This window comes from Nipponia nippon, unplaced genomic scaffold (assembly GCF_047370975.1).
Source record: "Nipponia nippon isolate SJK-2023a ecotype South Korea unplaced genomic scaffold, ASM4737097v1 scaffold_9, whole genome shotgun sequence".
Classification (NCBI taxonomy): Eukaryota; Metazoa; Chordata; class Aves; order Pelecaniformes; family Threskiornithidae; genus Nipponia; species Nipponia nippon.
This window is the reverse complement of record NW_028262413.1, coordinates 29022735-29042798: the sequence shown is the minus strand read 5'-3', so window position 1 is coordinate 29042798 and position 20064 is coordinate 29022735. Positions and strand designations below refer to the sequence as shown.

Sequence of the window (20064 nt, the reverse complement as noted above, 5' to 3'; positions counted from 1 at the left end):
ATACTGGACAAAAAGGTGGAATCATATCTATACAAACGTTTTCTTAAATAAACAGATTGAAATAAAAAATACAATAGAATATACCAGGCAGGATAGATTCTGAAACCAGCCACAGCATCTGCTCTGTCTCCCCTAGCCGAAACAGGTGGTGAATGTGGGTGGAAATATGGAGAATCCTGTGGAAAATAAGAAGTGTGGAGACATGGGAAGGAACTGGGAAAGGGTGAGGGGATTTATAACATGAGACCAAGTGAGATGCAGTGTGATGGTGATACAAAAATGTAATCTATAGGAAACCAGTATTCACTGGGTTTGTGGCTTATAGATCAAGGGGCTGGTTTTTTTTTACTGTTCCTGATATTTCTGCACCTCTTGGAATTACTTCCTTGTCCTCATTGTTATTCAAAATGCCTCTCTGTATCACCTGATAATGTCATCAATGATAGTCTCTTGTAGGTCACTGTGAAAGTCTTGAGTTCAACTCTAACACAGCACTACCATGATCCATTTTAAACACGCTAAGTACCTTTCCCTGCTCAGTAATTTGCTATTTTTATTCCTTGTTCACAATTCTTAAGCCAGTTCTCAAGCTATGTGGGTGCTATTATGTCAAAAGAGATGTGAATTAATGTTATATTCAGACTTTTGTGATTCAGTCTTTCTAATGTTTGTTTCAGGCCAAGTATGTTGGTTCTGCTACTTCCCTTTTACTCACTGATGTTGTAAATCTATAGGAGGTTCCCTTCCTTATAAACGCCAGGGTAAATATAACTGCTTGCACATCTGTTGTCCCTCATCTGTTTTAGTGGCTTTTTGTGCTTAGAATTTGTTTCTAGGAGGAAAAGAGTCAGATTTACAGAATGGTAATTGCTGGGGTCATTCTTTTCTGAGGTTTGGTCTTGCATTTGATTCTCTGAGACCGTTGTTTGCTGTGACTTCTCAGGCAGACTCTTCATACTTCAGGTCATCTTTGTAATAGAAAAAAAGTCTTATCTTTTCTGTCCTTCTTTTACCCATAAAGATATATGGGTTAATTTTCCAGATGTACTTCACCACTTTTTTTTCGGTGCTGATTCTACCAAACTCGATTTTGTGTGTTTGATATTTAGAAGTTACTAGATGCAGGGTATGTAAAAAATCCCATACCAGAGCTTGGTAGATCTTGACTTGTGGTCTGTGGACCCCTGTGACCTCTAAATCAGAGAATGATTGAAAATCACTGATCTAGCTCACCAGTATTTTAATTCCTGTGAGTACTGTGTGATCTTGGTAAAGCATAGCCTGTCCTCTTCTGGTGATAGTGAGAAAAAAACTGCTCATGATGTGCACTAGGGAGCTACTTAAGATCTGAGATTAACTGAGTCCCATAAAACCTTCAGCATCAGCTCAAATAGGTGTGCCACCTCTCATGCTGCTTTTCTAGGGACCGTGGGCCCTGAGCCTCCTTCCACCACCCCTCTGCTCCGTGTCCCCTGTGAGCATTCTCAGCACAGAAGGATGAACAACATCCGATGTATGGGCTCTGACAGCTCCAATGGCACTTTGCCTGCTCCCCTCGAGCAAGGAGGGTGTTAGGGTAGGACAGGACATGGCTAGACACGGTGGAGTAGTGACTGTTCCAGTCTATAACAAGGCTCTGAACAGGGCCGCTGTAGAACTGGCCCCGGACTGCAGGTGTCTTGCCTCTTCTCAAACAGCTGGGTTCCATTGATAAACAGCATAAGCAGGGCAAATCCCAGCACTGACACCAGATCACTGTACAACTTTGATAAAGTCTCTTGCAAGTTTGTGTCAGAAATTAAGTTAGCTGAGTTACTGCAGTGCTAGACCATGGTCGGGTGCCAAGACTGTCTATACACCTGGTTCTGCAAAAACACTACCTCCCAAAATGTATCTGACTTCCCCCATGTATAAAATGAGGCTGCATCCTATGCCTGCTTTGGTGCAATACTGGTAGGGTTAGTGTTTGTGCAGCACTTTAGACATTCTGTTGAGGGTTTCAACAGGGAGAGTACTGTCACAGGCACCGCTTTGTTCCCCAAAATCTAAACTTACCTACAAAAAGTAGTAAGAGTTAATGAGAAGCCCTGGATGGTATGGTTGCTGAGATACGTTTGATTTGTATTTTCCAGGCTAAGTGACATGATGATGTCTGGCTGTGCTTGCACAATCTGAAACAATAACTCCGGCCTGCCCAGTTCATCTTGGTGCCAGTCAGCTCAGATGCCCTGTGCTGATATTTTACAGATAAACAAAGTTAACTATTTCACTGCCTATCAAACTGAGAAAAAAGAAAGGGGATGAAAGAGCTGCATGTTCAGCTGTAATTAAGATTGCATGTCAGCACCGTGAGTACTTGACCTGAGGATCTGTCCATTTCCCTGCCTTCCCCTCCATCCAGAAATGTATTTAGCAGGACTGAGCCTGGCACCTGACCTCTGCTCCTGTCCCTCCCTTTTAAGCTTCTGTGATGGCAGGGGAAGAGAAGCTTGCTGAGCCCTATAAGACTTATGACTCTGTGTGGATCCCAAGGAAGGGGCTCAAGTCCTAGGGAGTCCGGGGAGCTGTGTTACCGTGCTCTGAACAGTGCTCCATGCAGTTACCTCTTCCCTCGCCCAGCTGGGTTTGGAAAAATGATAGCACGTTTCCTTTTTTTCTCCAGCTCGTTCTGTTATTTTATTAAATGGCATGCCTCAGATATGGCTGCATGGTTCTTTATTGCTTTCATAGATGTGCTTTTCATCTGTTTTTAAGAAGCTATGTGAGCCATAAAGGAGAAAACTAGGCATAGTCCCTCACTGTGCATTTTAAAGTATGTGCAAGGAGTTTGGTTTCTGATGTGTTTGTACAGCGGACTCTAATCCCCATCTGCAGCATTGCAAGACTGTGATTAACATGACTTTGCTTTCCTGTGGCACCCTTCTGCAATAAATTAATTTCCACAACTTTCATATGGAACAAGAACATATCATTAGCCTTGCTTTGCAGACACTATTCAGCTTTTGACTGTTCTGAAATATACACTGGTCAGCAATATATATAAATATAGCCAGAACTACAAATCCACAAACAGTAACAAAAAGATTATTGCTGTTTCCTGTATAGGATTACAAACACTCTTCAACTGCTGAGCAAAAACACCCTAAAGAAGGGACGTATCTGACTTAGTTGCCGAGAGCCACAGGGATGGACTCGGAAGAATTGTAACTGAAAACTACTCTCTGACCATCCTGGGTAAAGCCATGCTACTATTTTTTTTTTTTTTAAATGTTAAACTCGTGGCCATAGTATTTGAGTGCCTCGGACACCTCCTGGACCCCTGTCCCTGAACATCTGGGCAAGAGTATTGCTATCTGTCCAAAGCTGCTCTAGGATAGGTTGGTTTTGAAATGCCCTTCCTTAACTGTTAAAGCCTTTAAAAATAAAATAGGTATTTGAGGGTGTCGTGGTTTAACCCCAGCCAGCAACTAAGCACAACACAGCCACTCGCTCACTCCCCCCCCGGTGGGATGGGGGAGAGAATCGGAAGAGTAAAAGTGAGAAAACTCAAGGGTTGAGATAAAGACAGTTTAATGGGTAAAGCAAAAGCCGTGCGCACAAGCAAAGCAAAGCAAGGAATTCATTCATGACTTCCCATCGACAGGCAGGTGTTCAGCCATCCTCAGGAAAGCAGGGCTCCATCACGCGTAATGGTTACTTGGGAAGGCAAACGCCATCACGCCCAATGTCCCCCCCTTTCTTCTTCTTCCCCCAGCTTATATACTGAGCATGATGTCATATGGTATGGAGTAGCCCTTTGGCCAGTCTGGGTCAGCTGTCCCGGCTGTGCCCCCTCCCAGCTTCTTATGCACCTGGCAGAGCACGAGAAGCTGAAAAGTCCTTGACTGGTGTAAACTCTGCTCAGCAAGAACCAAAACATCAGTGCGTTATCAACATTATTCTCATCCTAAATCCAAAACACAGCACTCTGCCAGCTACTAAGAAGAAAACTAACTCTATCCCAGCTGAAACCAGGACAGAGGGACTAAGTAATCCTGTGTCCACTGCATGCCATGCTTCTTGAAACAGCATTGTCCAGCCATTTCATCAGCTTTTATGCACTGATGTATGTTTTTTCTAAAATTCTTTGAAAGTGACTTCATTATTGAAGCAATGATTTTGATGCTGTGAGCTCAGAAGGTGATGTGAAAGCCTGGCTTTGGTGAACGAGACAGGTTGGATTGTATCTTGGAAAAGCAGGATCCTCTTGAATATTTCTGCCTTTGCCCAAGGTTTCAGGTAAGCTTCCTGCCTTATCCTTCTCTTTATGGGTATCGGGTATTATTTGTCATTTCTAGTCTCAGGTTCTGCTGCTACCTGTGAAAAAGTTTGTTCTACCCCAGGATCACCTATTATCAAACTGCATCATCCATCAGTAAAACCAATTTACACTTCCTCCCATCTCATTAACTTTATCCTTTTCTTTCTCCTTCTGCTGAGGTTCAGGGTTACAGAAGATCTGGGCCTTCCTTATTTCGAAAATGGCAGTTCCTTCTTTGGTGCCTGCCATTTCTCTCAGGAAGGTGACATCCGAATTAAACAGAAAGACCCTTTCTATGGGATAGGCTGTGAATGAGAGAAGTGAGGTCAAAAAACAAAACCATAAACTATTCTCAGGGAAACAAATCAATCCTCTGCTAGGCACAAACAGTCCACTGAATGTACAGGAGCTTCACTAAGGGATAAAGCTGGAAATACAGCAGACCTGGAAAAGGCATTCACAGGAAGAAAAGGACTAATATAAACTGAAATTAATCTGTGCTCTGGAGCATCCTTTCTTTAAGCCCCAACCAACTCTTGCTTTCATCAAAGGCCATCCATTCTACATCATTGTTCATTTCCTTCTTAATGGCTCATCCTGAACTCATCTTTCCTTCAGTTCCCGTCACCCCTTGCTGCCGGCTTTCTGTCTCACCAGGGACACGCCTAGCTGATGTGTTGGAGACATGACTGGCAGTAAATGCTAATGGGAGAGAAAATTTCTGTCTAAACTGTTTGCCTCCTTTTTTCTTGCCAGTTCTACCCAAGAAAGCAATGAGGAATCTGCTGTTTTTTCTGAGAGTTTCAGTTGAGGACTCTCACAAAACTTGTTATATTTAAATGAGAGGGAGGGAAAAGAAACAAAGAAGGTTATGAAGGTACGGTTTCTTCGTAATAGAGAGGTTTGGCCAAAGTTCAGATCCCTGGAAGAGGAAATAGGATAGATAGAGCGAGGTTCACGTGATGTTGAAGATGTACATGCAGGAAGATAGGTAAAAAAAAAAATGGTGCTTACAGGCAATATAGATTAAGGGAACTTAAGAGCATCTGTAATTACTAGAATCTGATATAGTGCTCCTGAGGGTCTTTAGCAGGATTAACTTCTTTTATTACCCAGAGATGTTAGGTTTTCCCCTGTGTGCGTTCTTTTTGGTCTTTGGGAGACTCAGGATTTCCTGAGTCATCTTGTGACCAATGTGAGATTCATGTCAAAGCCCCATGGCAAGTCCCTGAAGGAAGAAACAGGAATGAGTCAGACATGACGAACAGCTCTTTACATCTCTGAAGCAGCCTCTGTATTCCAGAGAGTAAGGCAGCCCCAATGTGTTCTCAAGGTCTTATCACAGAAGTGAACTCACAGGCAACACCGCAGCTTGCACAATGCCTACTAAATACAGAGACGTGCAACAGAATTTAGGGGAGTGGTGGCTGTGCAGCTGCATGTTGCTTCTTGAAGCCTGCAACAAAAAGGCAGACTGAAGGAGCTGGGGAAAGTCCTAGACCAGACTTAAAAAATATATAGCCTGCAGGAAACACTTGGCTGATTAAGCAATTTTTTTGGCCTGCCAGATGGTCAGGAGACACCATGATGTTTGGATCACTGGGTGCCTGAGAGAGGTTCTCATACCTCCCACCAGCTTGCCAGGAAGTGCAGGTGCAGCGTCCCCCCAGCCAGCACATATGTACCGCTCAGCTGCGCAGCTGCCAAAAAAAAAAAATGGGGTGTCACAGTCAATGGAGAGGCAGAGGAGAGGGAAGGCAGATGAGAAGGCAAGGAGGATAGAAGACCAGAGGTAGTGACAGAGGCAGTTCTGGTAAGGTATGACGAAAGGTGCAGTTTGAACTTGCTAAGCCTACCCACCTACCTGCTGCAGTGAGGCGTTCTAGGCCAAAATTCTATCGTGTGAGGGAAATAGGGCTGAGTCACCAAAGTCATCCCTCTGCTGTTCCATGCGTTGCATCATGTAACGCCTGACAAAGTCTGATTTGTTTAGTTTTGTTTCTGCTGTTCCAATAGAAAGGGTCTTCCAGGCCCTCCCTTTCTAATAAGTAGAGTCCTAATTTTCTGCTGTTTATTTATAGCTAATTTGCCCTTATACTTAAATCTTCCCTTATCTCTCAAAGATCTTCACCCTGCCTGTTGATGCATCAACAGACAACAGTCATATCCACTCTGTCTTGACTTTGCAGGCCATACAGTCTGAGCCAACAGACAGTTCAGTCCTTCTAGGAAAGCTGAGTTGCACGCACTGTGTAATAGGAGTCTTTCAAATGATACTTGAAAAAACCAGATCTTTCAACTCTATGGACTTTCTGGTATCTTTCATTCAGAGTATTTAACCAGTGTCAATCCTTCCTGGCTTCTTTTGTAGCAAAATGTGTTCTTTGCAGCTCTCCCTGCTGGAAGGATAGGAGATTTCAAGCCCACAAATCAGTAAGACTTCCATATGCTTGGAGCTAGGCATGTGCATAACTTTTTCTGGATCAAGATTAGAGTTCTCACTACTTGACAAGATTCAGCTTGTGGTTTGTGAAGTGCTGCCAGTTTCTTTGGAATTAAAGATTTATATGAAATATCAATGTAAAAAAAAAAAAAGGCAATTCCCTATTCCAGGTTCGTGTGTGTGCATGTGTGTACTGCGTTAATTAAAAGCTGGTAGGTAAACAAGAGTGATGCTCTGCAACAATATTACTTGTATCACAGCGATCTCTCTGTGCCATGTGAGAGGTGATCCTTGTTCCCAAAGAGCCGTCAACTGTGTATAGACAAAACCAAGATGGAAAGGGACAAATAAAGGCACAGAGATGATTTTTCCAGTGTCGGGAAGTGATAGAAATAGAGGCAGCATCTTTTGATCCCTGAATGTAGCGAGTACTCACTTTACTCTGCTTTCATGCTTTGTGGTGCTTTTTCTGGGGGTAAAATGTTGTACAAACAATTACAGAGGAACTGAAACGCAACGCTAACAATTTTTCTTGGCCTCTGTATTGCTTCTTTTCAGCCTGCAAAGACCGACACCAGGCTGTATTTGTATTGATCCGTCAGAAATGTCAGGAGAGGAATTCCTGGTTTGTGCTGGCTGACCTCTAGGAGTACTGGAGAACTGACAGGACCCTGAGATGGCAAGTGCAAACCCAAGCTGCCGTTTTTCTCAGCAACATAAAAGTGCGGTGGGGAAGGAAGACCGCGTGCCCTTCCGCAGGGCTGAGCAGTAGAAGAGAAGGAGAAACACGGGTAGGCAGTCGCTGCGGTTCGGGGGCGGGGGGGCGGAGGCTCCGAGCCGGGGGAGCAGGCGGCAGTGCCCGGGCAGGGTTGGGGCAGACGGGCAGCGCCCGCAGGGTGCCGCGGGGCAGCCTGGCGGCGTGCGGGCAGCGGGGCAGCCCGGGCCGGGCCGTGCCGGGCCGCGGGGGCGGGCGCGGCGCTGACCGAGGGCGGCGGGGCGGGCGCGGGGAGGCGGGCGGCGGCCCCGGGGGCGGAGCGGGAGGAGCCGGGGGCCGGCCGGCGCGGCCCTGCTGCGTGTGTCCCGGAGCGGGGCCGGCCTAGCGGGAGGAGGGCAGGGCGAGGGCGGGGCGGCTGGCGGGCCTGGCCCAGCCCGCCGGGGAGGAAGGGGGAGGAAGGGGAAGGGAAGGGAAGGGAAGGGAAGGGGGAGCGGGCTGCGCTGTTGCCCTTTTAAGCGAGCGAGTGGGTGCAGGAGGCTGGTACAAAGGGAGCTGCCGCCGCGCTCGCCGTCCCCCCGCCGGCTGGGGCTGCCCCGGCCCCCCCGCCCTCCCGCCATCTTCCGCCCCGCAGGCGCGGCCGGGGCCAGGGTCGGGCCGGGCTGAGGCGGAGGGAGGCGGCGGCAGAGCGGGCGAGGCGGCGCAGGCCCGGGCCCGGAGATGAGGCCAGGATGTCGGTGTCAGGGCTCAAGGCCGAGCTGAAGTTCCTCGAGTCCATCTTCGACAAGGACCACGAGCGCTTCCGCATCGTCTCCTGGAAGCTGGACGAGCTCCACTGCCAGTTCGTGCTCCTGCCGCCGCCGCCGGGCTCCAGCCCGCAGCCGCCGCCGCCGCTCACCATCCACTGCAACATCACGGTGCGGGGGCCGAGCGGGGCCGGGGGCGGCGGGGGAGGGCCGGGTCACGGCCCGCCCTCGCCATTGTCTGCGGGGCGCGGGGAGGGGGCGCAGCCCCGGCACGGGGGTGACTCAGCACCGGGGGGGACCGGGGCCTCCGGGGCCGGGGGGCTGCCTGGGCCCGCTCCCCCCCCCGCGGCTCTGCGTTTCCTCCCCGCCGTCCCCACCGCGACCGTAACAAAAGTTAGGGAGCGGGCGCCCCCGGCCTCCGCTCGCCGCCGAGGCGGGGGCCCGGCAGCCCCTCGGGGGTTCCTCCGGGGGAGCCGCGGGTGCGGGGGAAGGACGCGGACCGCCGGCCGCCGCCTGCCTCGGGGCCGGGAGCCAGGGGCCGCCAGCCGGAACAAAGGGCGGCCGGGCCCGGGGCAGCGGGGAGAGAGCCCCCGGGCCGCCCCCCCGCCGCGGGGCCGTCCCCCGGGGCGGCGGGGGGAGCGGAGGGGCCCTCCCGGCCTCCCCCGTCCCTGCGGCGTCTCGGCGGGGCACGGGGAGCGTTTTCCTCCCTGCCCCGAGAGGGGGGAGCCCGGGAGGGGGTGGAGGGCGAGCGCTTTACTGAGTGCGCCACACCGCCGCGGCCTGGAGCCGGGCGGCCCGCCCTGACCCGGGCGGGGAAACGCCGCACGGGCGGGCCCGGTGGCGGCCGGGCCTTCCCCCCGCGGGGGTCAGCCCGTCAGCCCCGGCGGGGGCGACCGCTTCGGGGGTCGCGGCGGCGGGAAGGACGGGGAAACTTTTCGTTCTTGCCGTCGTGGAGGGATAAAATAGCGCCTCGTGTCTCCTGCCGAATAGTTATTTTATCATAATGGTGGCATTTAAACTTGTGAAGGGGGTATGAGCAGCCTTGTCGAATCTGAGGGACTTCTACTTGTGGTTTGGTTTGGGATTTCTCCTTTCTGTGGGTTTCGTGTCCCCCCCCCAATTCGTTGGGGATTGTTTGTTGTAAATGAGTGGGAGGACAGCAGAATAAAATGTTCAGTGTTGTGCGCTATGGTAAAAATCCTCTGTGTTTTTAAAAGTTTAGGGCCTAAACTTGCCAAAGGACTTGAATATATTGGCATCTGTGACTCACGTACAGGAAAGTGCTGGAGGTTCATTTTTATTGGACTGGCTGTAGTTATAAGCAAATTTAAATGCCTTATCAAGATTCAGCTTAAGAGTAGAGTACTGAAAAATTTTGACTGGGTGAAAATAGGGTTAGTACGTTTGGGTTTGAGGAAGATAAGCTCTAGAGCTTTTTTTTGTCTTTTGCCTATAAAAGGATGGAAGTTTCAAACAGATAGTGTGGAGGTAGAAACATGCACGTAAGTGTAAATATTTGAGTGCTGAAAGATGAAAATAGGCCTGCAAACCAGGCAAATCTAATAATCTTGATCGGATCCTTACTTGCCTTAAAGTAACTCTATTAAATTCAATTAGACTTAAGAGGATCTTTCAGGTTTCACAGTTAACTGTCATGAGAAGTCAGATTTGTGGTCATGGGACAGGTGTTTGTTTTACTGGACACTCATATATTCTGTTAAGACATAAGATGTTTTCAATGGTAAAATAAACAAGATGCTTTGGTGTTCTTGTTTTTAGACATGACCTGTCAGACGATGGATTGTGTGACTTCCTTTAAATATTTTTTATTCAGTAGAGAGTATTTCATTGCTGAGAAGTCTGTCTGTTTCTTTCCACACAACACAATCTATTTCATAAGTCTCTCTCTAAAGAGTAAAATAAAAGGTCTGATGATTGTGCACCTTAGTTGCCCGTTTAATTTGATGGGTTATTTCTTCTTTGTCAAGTGACAGCTAACAGGGAAGCCAGTAGTAAGGCCTGAAGTTTTTGGTGCCTGGGACTTGTGCTGTGGTGTATATCCACTTCTGAGGCTGCTTTAGTTGTGGCTACTTTTGATAGTAATTCTTTCTTAACTTGCAAAGAAATATGCCCACTTACTTGTAGGACTTTGGTTGAGGTGTGTCTGAGCAAGCAAGAAACAGGCTTAGGTCGCTCTTAGCATTTTTATGCATTATTGAGGAAACAGTGTCTGCGATCTGTTATTACAGTCACTTGCCCTAAAGGTTAAGAGGTCTTTTGCATGCCATTAGAATTGTGGAATATGAACTTGCAAAAAGAACAGGAAAAGAGCTGTTTCAAACCTTAGAGCAGAGACTTCTGCTTTGAAAAAAGGCTGTGTCCAAGCTTCTTGAAACTTTTGTTTCAGTTGTCTGTGAGCAGCTTGGTGCTTTCCAATGTTGAGTAATTTTTGGCTCTTTGAGGTACGTGGCTATTTTCTCCATTTGTTAAAAATAAATGGGAGAGGGCAACCTGAGATACAGAGGTGGCTCTGTTGAAACAAGCAGGCAGCAGATGACAGAGCCAAAAAGAGAAAGCTGGTCTCTGGACTTCTGTCCTAGTTTTTTGACACAAGTGTTAGAACTCGTAAGTGTGACAAAAGTGATTTCCCCCCCTCCCCTTCCCCCCGAACGGAGTCTCTTGGCTCTGACTTCTAATTGCCTTCAGTTTTTTTTTTTCTGTAGGTACTGTAAACTAGAAAAGTATAAGTCTTGTTTACTGTGCTTCAGTGGATCTGCAGGTACTGTGGGAACTAGAACTTTAAATGGTGGCAATAGCATGCAAAAACTGGTGAGGCTATAAAGTTGTTGGTAAATATGTTTTCTTGGGGAGACTCGCCCTTTGCATCAGAAGCTGCTATCTTAGTGCTCTGGATTTGCGGTGCAAATATGTAACTTTAGCTGTTTGCTTATTCTAACCATTTTAACCCCTACAATACTGATCAAGCCTTACTCAACAAAAGCTTTCAGTAGATTGTGCGTCTGGATGCTCAAGAATCCTGTTAAAGGGGAAGAGTAAGCACAAAACTCAATAATCACTTTTTTCATTGTGGTTCTGTTTGGGTACCTCAATAGTTTACCTAAAACGAAAGCTGTCTAGCAGTTTGTACAGATGCTGAAGTTACTGGATGGAGAAAAATCTGGTAGGGAAGGAAGCTTCCAGCAGCTTCTGCACTAAGTCTGAAAAGAGAGCTGATAACTAAGTTGCTTTGATCTTCACAACGGATCTCTTTCTTTTCTCCAAATGGATCTCTTTCTTTTCTCCAGTCTAGAGAGAGAAGACAGAGGAAAGAGGGAACATTCTCCTGGAGAGGTGAGGCAGAATGTCTGCTTAGGAACTGCATGGATCTCCACAAGTCTTCTAGACTAAATTCCACAGTTTGATTAGAAGTCTGCCCTGGAATTTCTCACTGAGATGACTTTCTGATTGTCTGCAGTATGAGATTGTAGAACTGCCAAAGTTAAGCATTTGCTGCAGCATCCTAGGAATAGTCTACCTGTGATACTGAGCAATGCTTGAAATTAAAGGAAGACCTATTTTACTTGATAGCTCTTCTGTTTCATACAGTGACAGGCAAACTTTGTCCAAGTCTGTCCTTAATTATTTCTGGTAGTGACCCATATTGGAACTTAAATGGTTAATCAGATTATTTTAAGAGAGGCACTGAAGGGTGGAGTCATCCCTGTCAGAAACGTTGCTGCCTATTCCTGAGAACTGTCTAATTATTGAACTTGTTCAGGCTGTGTACCTTCACATTCCCATTTTGTTATGCCAACAGCAGTGTCTCCATTCTAGAGTTTTATTTCTGTTTTTCTCAGGTTTTGTTTTTATTTAACAGCAGTATTCCAATTAATCAAGTTCAATAAACCAGTGTCCTTTACAAAGTATATGTGTTTATCCTGGTCCTATTTTGCGTGTTTTTTGAAATACTATCAAAAGAGTGGCCTTACTTAGAGGAGTGTGTTTATTGATCATGACTTTAAGTCAGTGTCTTTCAATGCAGTCTGTAGTTTCGGTGTGGTACCTTATCAGACTTATGTTGTAGTATTCCAAAGGGTGTGTTAGAATTCATTTTTTTCCTTGTTATTGCAAGAAAAAGGACCGATTTGCACTGCTGTAAAACATCTTGTATTTTTTATATAATCTCTTCAGAGAGAAACTGGATATTAATATCTCTCCACCCATACACAAAACTACTACTGAAATTCTGTGTCCTGAAGTAGCACTTGCAGGTAGAACAGTGTTTGCGCCAGCTCTGTGTGGGAGCAGATTTTGCCCCAAACAGATACTGGGCTCTGATGTGCAGTGATATCCTTCGTACGTTAACAATTCAGTTCACGTGATATGCCTGACTCTAGTATACTCTTGCTTCTCTGCTGGAAAGAAGTACCTTCTGCTTTCACTGAAAAATACCCTGCTGCTAAATCTGAGTTAGAAGCTGCTATGAAAGACTTGAAAAGGTTGCTGTCTACAGATAACTGCAGTTGATGGGAGAAGACTTTATTTTCCCTTCTAAACCAGAATGGATGAAAAGATATTACCTGTGATGCTTTTGACAAGTTGGGTATATACAGAAAGTGAGTATATTAGAAGATGCGACAGTTCTTCAAAGGCAAAAGATTTTAATATTAAATGCCCTCCTAGCTAATGCCTAGACAGCTGATAACCTTCTAAAAAGGTTATTTATTTGTACACAGAGCTAACCACATAATGAATGAGACATTCAGTTCAAACCACAGATTTTTTTTTCTTTTTTTTTTTTTTAAGATCACTAGACATTCTGTAGTGAGGCTGAGACCTTTGTCTTGCAGCATATGGATACCAGGACTAAATAAAAGCGTACACAGCTTTATTTTGATAACGCATGCTTTTCTAACTAGAATTAGATATACTTGGAGTTTTAAAAAAGGCACTCAAATAACTATTATCAAACATAACTTATGCAATAGAAATTGGGAAGTTTAGTCTTGTTTGTTTAGCAAACCAAAATTAAGCAAACAAACAAACAAAACCAAAACCCTGAAAGAGTGAGGATTTTAACTTCTCTTTGTATGCCAAGACTGTAATTGGAAAAAGAATATTTAAAAAAGGAGTAGGAGAAATCTTTTGTGTCTGGAAGACATAGGACTTTACTTTCTGACACCACAGCTTAGTTGTGCTGTGTGTGAAAGGCTGTAACCAGTACTTCAGGATTTTGCAGGTCAGTTGTTCTGTCCCCTCTATAATGTATGAAGTGTTCCTAAAATGTCCTAGAAAGCCACAATGGTGGGCTTCAAATATAAATGCTGGCTTATGTGGAGGTTTTAATGTACAGGAAATTGCACTTATTTCGAATGGGTTACTCATGTGAGTTAATGATATAATAATTTCAGAACTGGGACTGTTGTGGTCCTCCAAAGAGCTCTCCCTGCACTTTGATGATTAAAAGAAGTTTTATAAAAAGAATTATTTCTTTTTACTCAGCATGCTGCCTTATGTTAACTGTTCAGGGGGGTTTTGTAGAAGACTGAAAGATACCTGGTAATTTTTGTATGTTTGTTCGTATTCACTAATTTTAAAGAGACTAGCTGAGCGTAGGGCTACGTTGTAACAGGCATTTGATGGTATGTGGTAGTTGCTTTGATTTGTGTTGCCAACAATATTTACTTTGTGTCAAAATTGGAGTACTGGTAGTTTACCTTACCAGAGACCTTTGCTTTCAAGAAACAAGAGTATCTATTGCTACTCTTGATTTTTTTTTTTTTTTATTTGGGGGGGGGGGGGCAGGGAATGTGCTAAGATTTTGGCTTTTCTGTCAAAGCTTTTTATCAATGAAATGAGAAAAATAAGGAAGTAGTGTAGAAAGTGCATTCTATTCTGGAAAATAATGTTGCACTTCCAAATTCATCGTGGCAGTCTGTCTACAACAGAACAGTGTAAAATCAGAAGTTATTAATGGAGTTGATCAAGTGTGTTCCCAAAAAAGAGTAACTTCGTTCTGTCAGACTTGCTCAGACTAGAATGAATCTCCAGGTGTTTTTTCTGTGTTATGCCAGGGAATGTTGTGTATTGATGACATGTTGGTATCCTCAACATGAATTAAAAATTAAATTGCTAGGAAGAACAAAGTATGATTGTGTCCTATGCAGTCCGTAACACTGCTGTTGCTCACAGACCAGCAAAGGCTATGTGCCTTGTGAGCTGGCCAAAACTGAGTTTACTGGATTAAGGACCTGGCTGGCATGTAAAAATTCTTTACTGGGTTATTGTTAATGTGGATCATTTCCCAGTCTGGTTCACTGCGTGGCTGCGCAAACAGCTGTACCATCACAACAGAGGGCACAGGAATGAGCGAGTGCTGGGGAAGACTGCTGAAGCCAGCATTGCCGACAGAGAGCTGCTTGCCAAGTGCTGGCCAAGTCCTCAGCGGCTCTTGGGATCGCTCCTGTGCGGAATACCTGATCTGGCATCAGTCTGCTGGGCCTACGTGAGTGTCTGGTTTGTTACAGTGACAGCTAAATAGAGACAACTGGACCAGTCTAACTGGAAGGAGTTTGTTTGTTTACTTGTAAAATCAAATTCCTTTCAGGAGAATGGAAGATGCAAAGATGGAGACAGTTCTCTAAGTAGTATTATTTGGGGGGGGGGGGGGAAAGGAAGAGGGAGGGCAAAACTTCTGGATAGGAACAAATGTTTATATAAGCTGATTAACAGAAATAACTACTCTTTTAGTTATGCCTCAGTGTGGACTGTTCAGTACTGTCAGGTTGTTTGCCTTTATGTAGTTTTGAAAAGTTATAAAACCCTGAATTCCTGCCTGAAGTTGATTTTTTTTTCCTTTTTTTTAATTTAGACTATGAATGGTAATATGCTATTTTTAAGAGACATGCTAGTTTATGATTTAGTAAGGATTCCACTGTATTTCTTCAGCTGCAAGCTCTGTAGAAGAAGTGACAATGACATGTCACCAGCTCATAGAAGACAACTAGAAAATTAAATGACTGATTATAGTAAGGAGAAGCTATTTAACATTTAGATCTTATATCAGCCCGCCTGTATTCAGTACAGTTGAAGCTAATATGATCAGAATAGTTCTTAGTTGATCTTTGCTGGAAACAAGCATACCAGTTATGGTATGTGTTACTGATTTCTTGCTTCCAGCTGTAATCTTTAAGTGTGGTATTAAAAATAATGACCTTACGTGTTTTGTTTCTTTTTTGTTATCTCATGCATACAAGACATCCTGCTGTATTAAGTACTGTAGAGCAGTTAGTGCGTGATTTCTTGAAATTTAGGTTGGACTGTGTTCTCCTTTCTCCCAGATCTCTAATTTTTTTAATCCCTCTGAGAGAAAGACTTTAATGCGGTTGCAGTTGCAATAGCTTCTTCAGTGTGTATTCAGAACGACAGAAACATAAACTTTGTCAGAACTTGTATAGTGGCATTAGAAAAAAATTAAAGCGTTCCTGTGCAGCGGTGTTCAAGATACCACAGGCTTCCTTGAATTTTTGAAGTAGGAAATAACTGTGGTAAGATTGCGGTGTTTAACTTATTAATGGTAAACATTGGTTGAACTCCATGGTACTGAAATTTTGTTGGGGGGACAAAGTTCCATCTAAATGGCTGTAATCTGAAGGCCAGTGACTAAGCAGCAGTCGGGGCAGCCATGTATGTGTTGTTGTGAGGGGAGAGCTGGGGAACCTGGCAGGTGGTGGCTGGAGTGCCGCTCGGGTGTAAGAGCAGTAGAGCAGCAGGACCTCTGTTAGCAGTGGGTGAGAACGAAAAATCCTTGTTTCTGCAGATGTGTCTGGAGCACTGCGTGTTTGTAAAGGGGGGGGGGGGGGAGGGAAAAGTTGTTCTCAGAGAGAGGGAAAGGGCACAGTGCTTCTGATGGAAGGGGGGGGGGGGGGCGCGACCAATCTGAACACTCGAAAGACGTAAATTCCTGAAGGTAAAGGGAATGAAGAGGAGGAAGGGGAAGCATGGATTTTTGGGTGACAGCGGATGTGACATCAGATTTTGCATGCTGAGAAGTAACTGTCTAAGTGATAATGGCAAGAGAAGGTCTGCTAGGAAACTTTTCTTTTTCAAGTCAGGAAGAGATTGACATGTCGCAACTTAATTATAACCACTTCTGTAGTTCTAGCCATGTTAGAAGCCATTTCTTGCTACTCTGGCTTTGTGACGCTAATGTTGATGATACCTTCTCTGAATGTACTTCTCTGTGTAGTTGCAGAAGTAGGTAATTAAATAACTCTTGATGATTAGAACGAGTTGATAATTTGTTTCAAGTACCCAGACTTCCTTCAGGAATTTGGGCTGCTGGTAAAGAAAGTGTATTGGAGAATCAGATTTGCAAAATACCTTTCTCTTTAGTGCATGTGTCTAGCTGCTTATTAGATAAACCATTGCCAGCTTGAGTGCATGTATAATACATGCACTAAAGAAGGGAACCCCTTGTGGCTGAGGGCTCTAAAACAACCATGCTCTGACAACTGTCAAGACAAGAGTACAATCACACAGTGCGTTTTTTGTGTGTGAGGAGCAAGATAGGTTGATCTGACTGCTATGAGGTGCTATGGTAAAAATCTAGATTCTAGTATCAACTGTACCACCTTCTTCCCAATAAGCAAGTCACTTAGTCTTCAGCAATGCTGTGTTCTTTGCTCAATTTTCAGTGTGGATGATCTATAACTTTACTTGTTGCTGTTAATAGTATTGGCAAAGGGAATGTTCCTTAGCTCACTTAACTGGGTTGGCCCTCAACAACAGTTTTCATTTTCAGAGACTACACGCTGCTCTTGAGCAATTGTCACTTGCTATGCTGTTAGCTAAATCATGCTTAGTGTTAAGAGTTGTGTTTGAGCAGCGGTTCATTAACATTTGGTGGATTTTACTTTGGGTCCATACAAAAGTGTTAAGAGTGTCTTTTCTGTGAATTTGTTTGAATGGATAGATGGCATGCCACATTAGGATGGTGACCTGGAGAACAAAATGTTGCTTCACAGCGAAGATCAATAACTGTATTTTTATCAGAAAAGTGCCTTTTTTGCTTTTTTGCTCAAAGTTCGTATTTTCATTCTGTGTAGTTATGTCATACTGGACAACAAGTAGCCTGCTGCCTTTGTTTGGTAAGGGCAGTGGATGAGGTTGTAGCAACAGGTAAGAGAGTCTGATAAACCTATTTTTCCAAGGGTAACGTGCAATTTCACATATCGGAATTGGCAGTTGGAGCATTTTGGGAAGATGAAATAGTTGAAGAATGACTGGCTGTAAAAACTTGACCGAAAGAACTTGACCATAAGAAGTGTAAGAACTGTGATGCCACGTCTGCATTCATGTTTGTGACCATTTGATGTGATGTTTTGTGCCTTTGCTACTTTGATTGTGTGCGTTTCAGCGTCTTCTAAGGTAACGATGTTTGAGCAGTGAGAGATTTAAATGTGAGTACCTGGATAGAGACATGGAAGTAAAACACAGAAGTAACTTAGATTATTTCACAAACTTCGAAATTATTGGCCTCTTGTATGTGCCTATTCGAAAGCAGCATTTGCTGAAGTCTTTTCCAGGATTTTTTTTTCACCTCATTTTCTTAGGTGTATCCAAATTTAAAAAGTTAAAGATCCCTTAATAATTTCAGGCAAATTCTATGGGCCTGGGTTGAACAAATGAATTTGTGCAGATGAAGCTGCAAATTACAAGCTTCTTGGGTTTTGGGATAATTTTACACAAGTGAATTGCTATTGAAATACTGTCCCTGTTCATACTTATTTAGCTGTGCTGTGGGCACCATCTTATGAATATTGGCACTTCCAGTTGCTGCTGAATCTGTATATTGCAAAAAGTGTTCCATAATCTAGGCTTTCAGTTCATTTAAAAACATGCTGTAGTCCATGTGCACTTGTACAGAAAGTGGCTGTAGAAGGTGCAAAGTGGCAGACTATTGCACGGGTGTCTGTGAAAGCCTGATGTGACAGGAGGGGAACTGCTTTGCTCTGCCCAAGAGGATGTCTGTTGTGAAGACACAAATAATGTCCATAACCATTCTGTATGCTCTTAACAGAAACATTTCATTGTGGTTACTTTTGTGGTAGCCTTCTACAATCAGTAGAACTTGTTCGTACAGAGAAACATATTTGTTTTTGTTTGGGATAATTTGTGATTGTAGAATGAATTTTACAGGAACCTATAGAGTTGTGGTTTGTTATGGTCTTTCTGTTCCTTCTCTAACATGGCTGTGTTTAATAACATAAACAATTCTAAAACAAGACACTCTGCTACACTTGCATCATTCCCTGGAGAGTGTGTGGGAGAGGAAAACCATGGCCCTGTTAGTTGTGTTGTTTTAATGCACTCCTGAAGGTATTCAGTTTTGCGGTGATCAGCATATTAGCAGAAGCTACGTAGAACAGGATTATGGGATTCTTTCACCTGCCTCCTGTAAAGGTGCAAGATGATTAAGCTCTTGCAATCTCCCAGGGTCTGACCAAAGCATGCCACTTCATCTGGGATTGTCTTCTATAGGCTGTCACTGTCAAGACAGTCATTAAACTTGAGGGTAGAGTTGCAGTAATTTTCTACATTTGAAAGAGAGACATGTATTTTAGTCAGTTGAACTTGGTGCCTTACCAAATGCATGAGTTGTGACAAGTATTCTCACTGAACTGAGCATGTCAGGCTTTGAGTTCAGGAAGAGTGTCAGAAAATTTAAAGCTAATACAAGCTTGCTTTCTGTGGTATAGAAACAGTTAAAGATCTCTGTTTAACTGAATTCTAGTGAATAGAAGGTGTCCTTCCGTTCATATGCATTGAGCAAGTTAATAGTATATTATATACAATCCTAAAGTTCAAAAGGAAAAGCAAGTTGAAGTTTTTCCCTTGTTCAGTAGAGGTGGGTAAAACTCACTTTGCTTTCTTCCCAACCCCAGTATTAAATTTTATTTTTAAACCCCGCCATTGCATACACTTCTCTTATTTTTTAGAACTCTGGATCACTGAACTGTTAGATTCTTAAAGAAATGACAATTCTATCATATGTAAAAGTGCAAATTTTTACTTGAACTTGGAAATTAAATGTTAGAGTATTGTAATATGTTCAATAGCCCATTCAGTCTGTACAATAGAGCAAATTATGATGTCATGATGTTTGAAAATATGAATTTTGGGGGTTTTAGTAACTTGAGGTTTCTGGGAAATAGTTTTATTTGGGTTACTTCCAATGAAGTTTCAAAAAAAGCTGAGTTGAAAGTGACCCTTCATGCTTGCTTTTTTTTTTTTAATTATTATAAAGAATGGGATGGGAGGGCAGATGACAGTCTGCTGACTTTTAAAGGTTCTTAGCCTGTAGATTTCATGGCCACTCAAGTACCTAGTGGTAGAAAATGCTTACTTGCATCTTCAGCTGCCTTTGGAAAATTTGGCCCCTAATAATGGAAAGCAGTCTGTCAGTTGTGTGATCACATCTAATACTCTTTTAAGAAGCTGTAAGTATTAGTGTTTTATGGTCATCAAGCTGAACTTTAGCTTTAAGAATATCTTCTCAAGTCCTGATATTTTTGTTAATATTAATTCTGGTTTGGTTTTTTTTCCCCCCTCTAAAGGCAGGTTGACACAGGTGAAAAATTCATAAGTAGTGAATGATTGACAAACAATTTCAATTAATATGTATTAAATTGTAGCTAATTGTATAGTTAATCTTCAGTATTTTTTGAACATTTGTGTAGGATGTGGATATGATCCCTAACCAGTGGGACTTGATTTTATTTAAAAAAAAAATACGTAATTCTCCTATGTAACTCAAACGATCAAGCTAGAAACTTGGTAGCATCAAGGTGTCTGCTGAGGG

General features: G+C 43.9%; 1 protein-coding gene across 5 annotated transcripts in view; it reads left to right on the top strand.

Moving 5' to 3' along the window:
• The first annotated feature begins 7923 nt into the window (after positions 1-7923).
• The window catches only part of UBE2Q2 (ubiquitin conjugating enzyme E2 Q2), a 52734-nt gene continuing 40593 nt past the window's right edge, over positions 7924-20064 (top strand). For 2 of the 5 annotated variants that reach the window (XM_087745354.1, XM_087745353.1), the window contains exon 1: positions 7925-8372. In XM_087745354.1, the coding sequence (XP_087601480.1) occupies positions 8187-8372 (186 nt within the window). In that variant the 5' untranslated portion in view covers positions 7925-8186. Of the gene's footprint in view, positions 8373-20064 lie in introns of all 5 variants that reach the window. The other 3 variants (XM_087745355.1, XM_087745350.1, XM_087745352.1) reach the window with 3 other exon arrangements.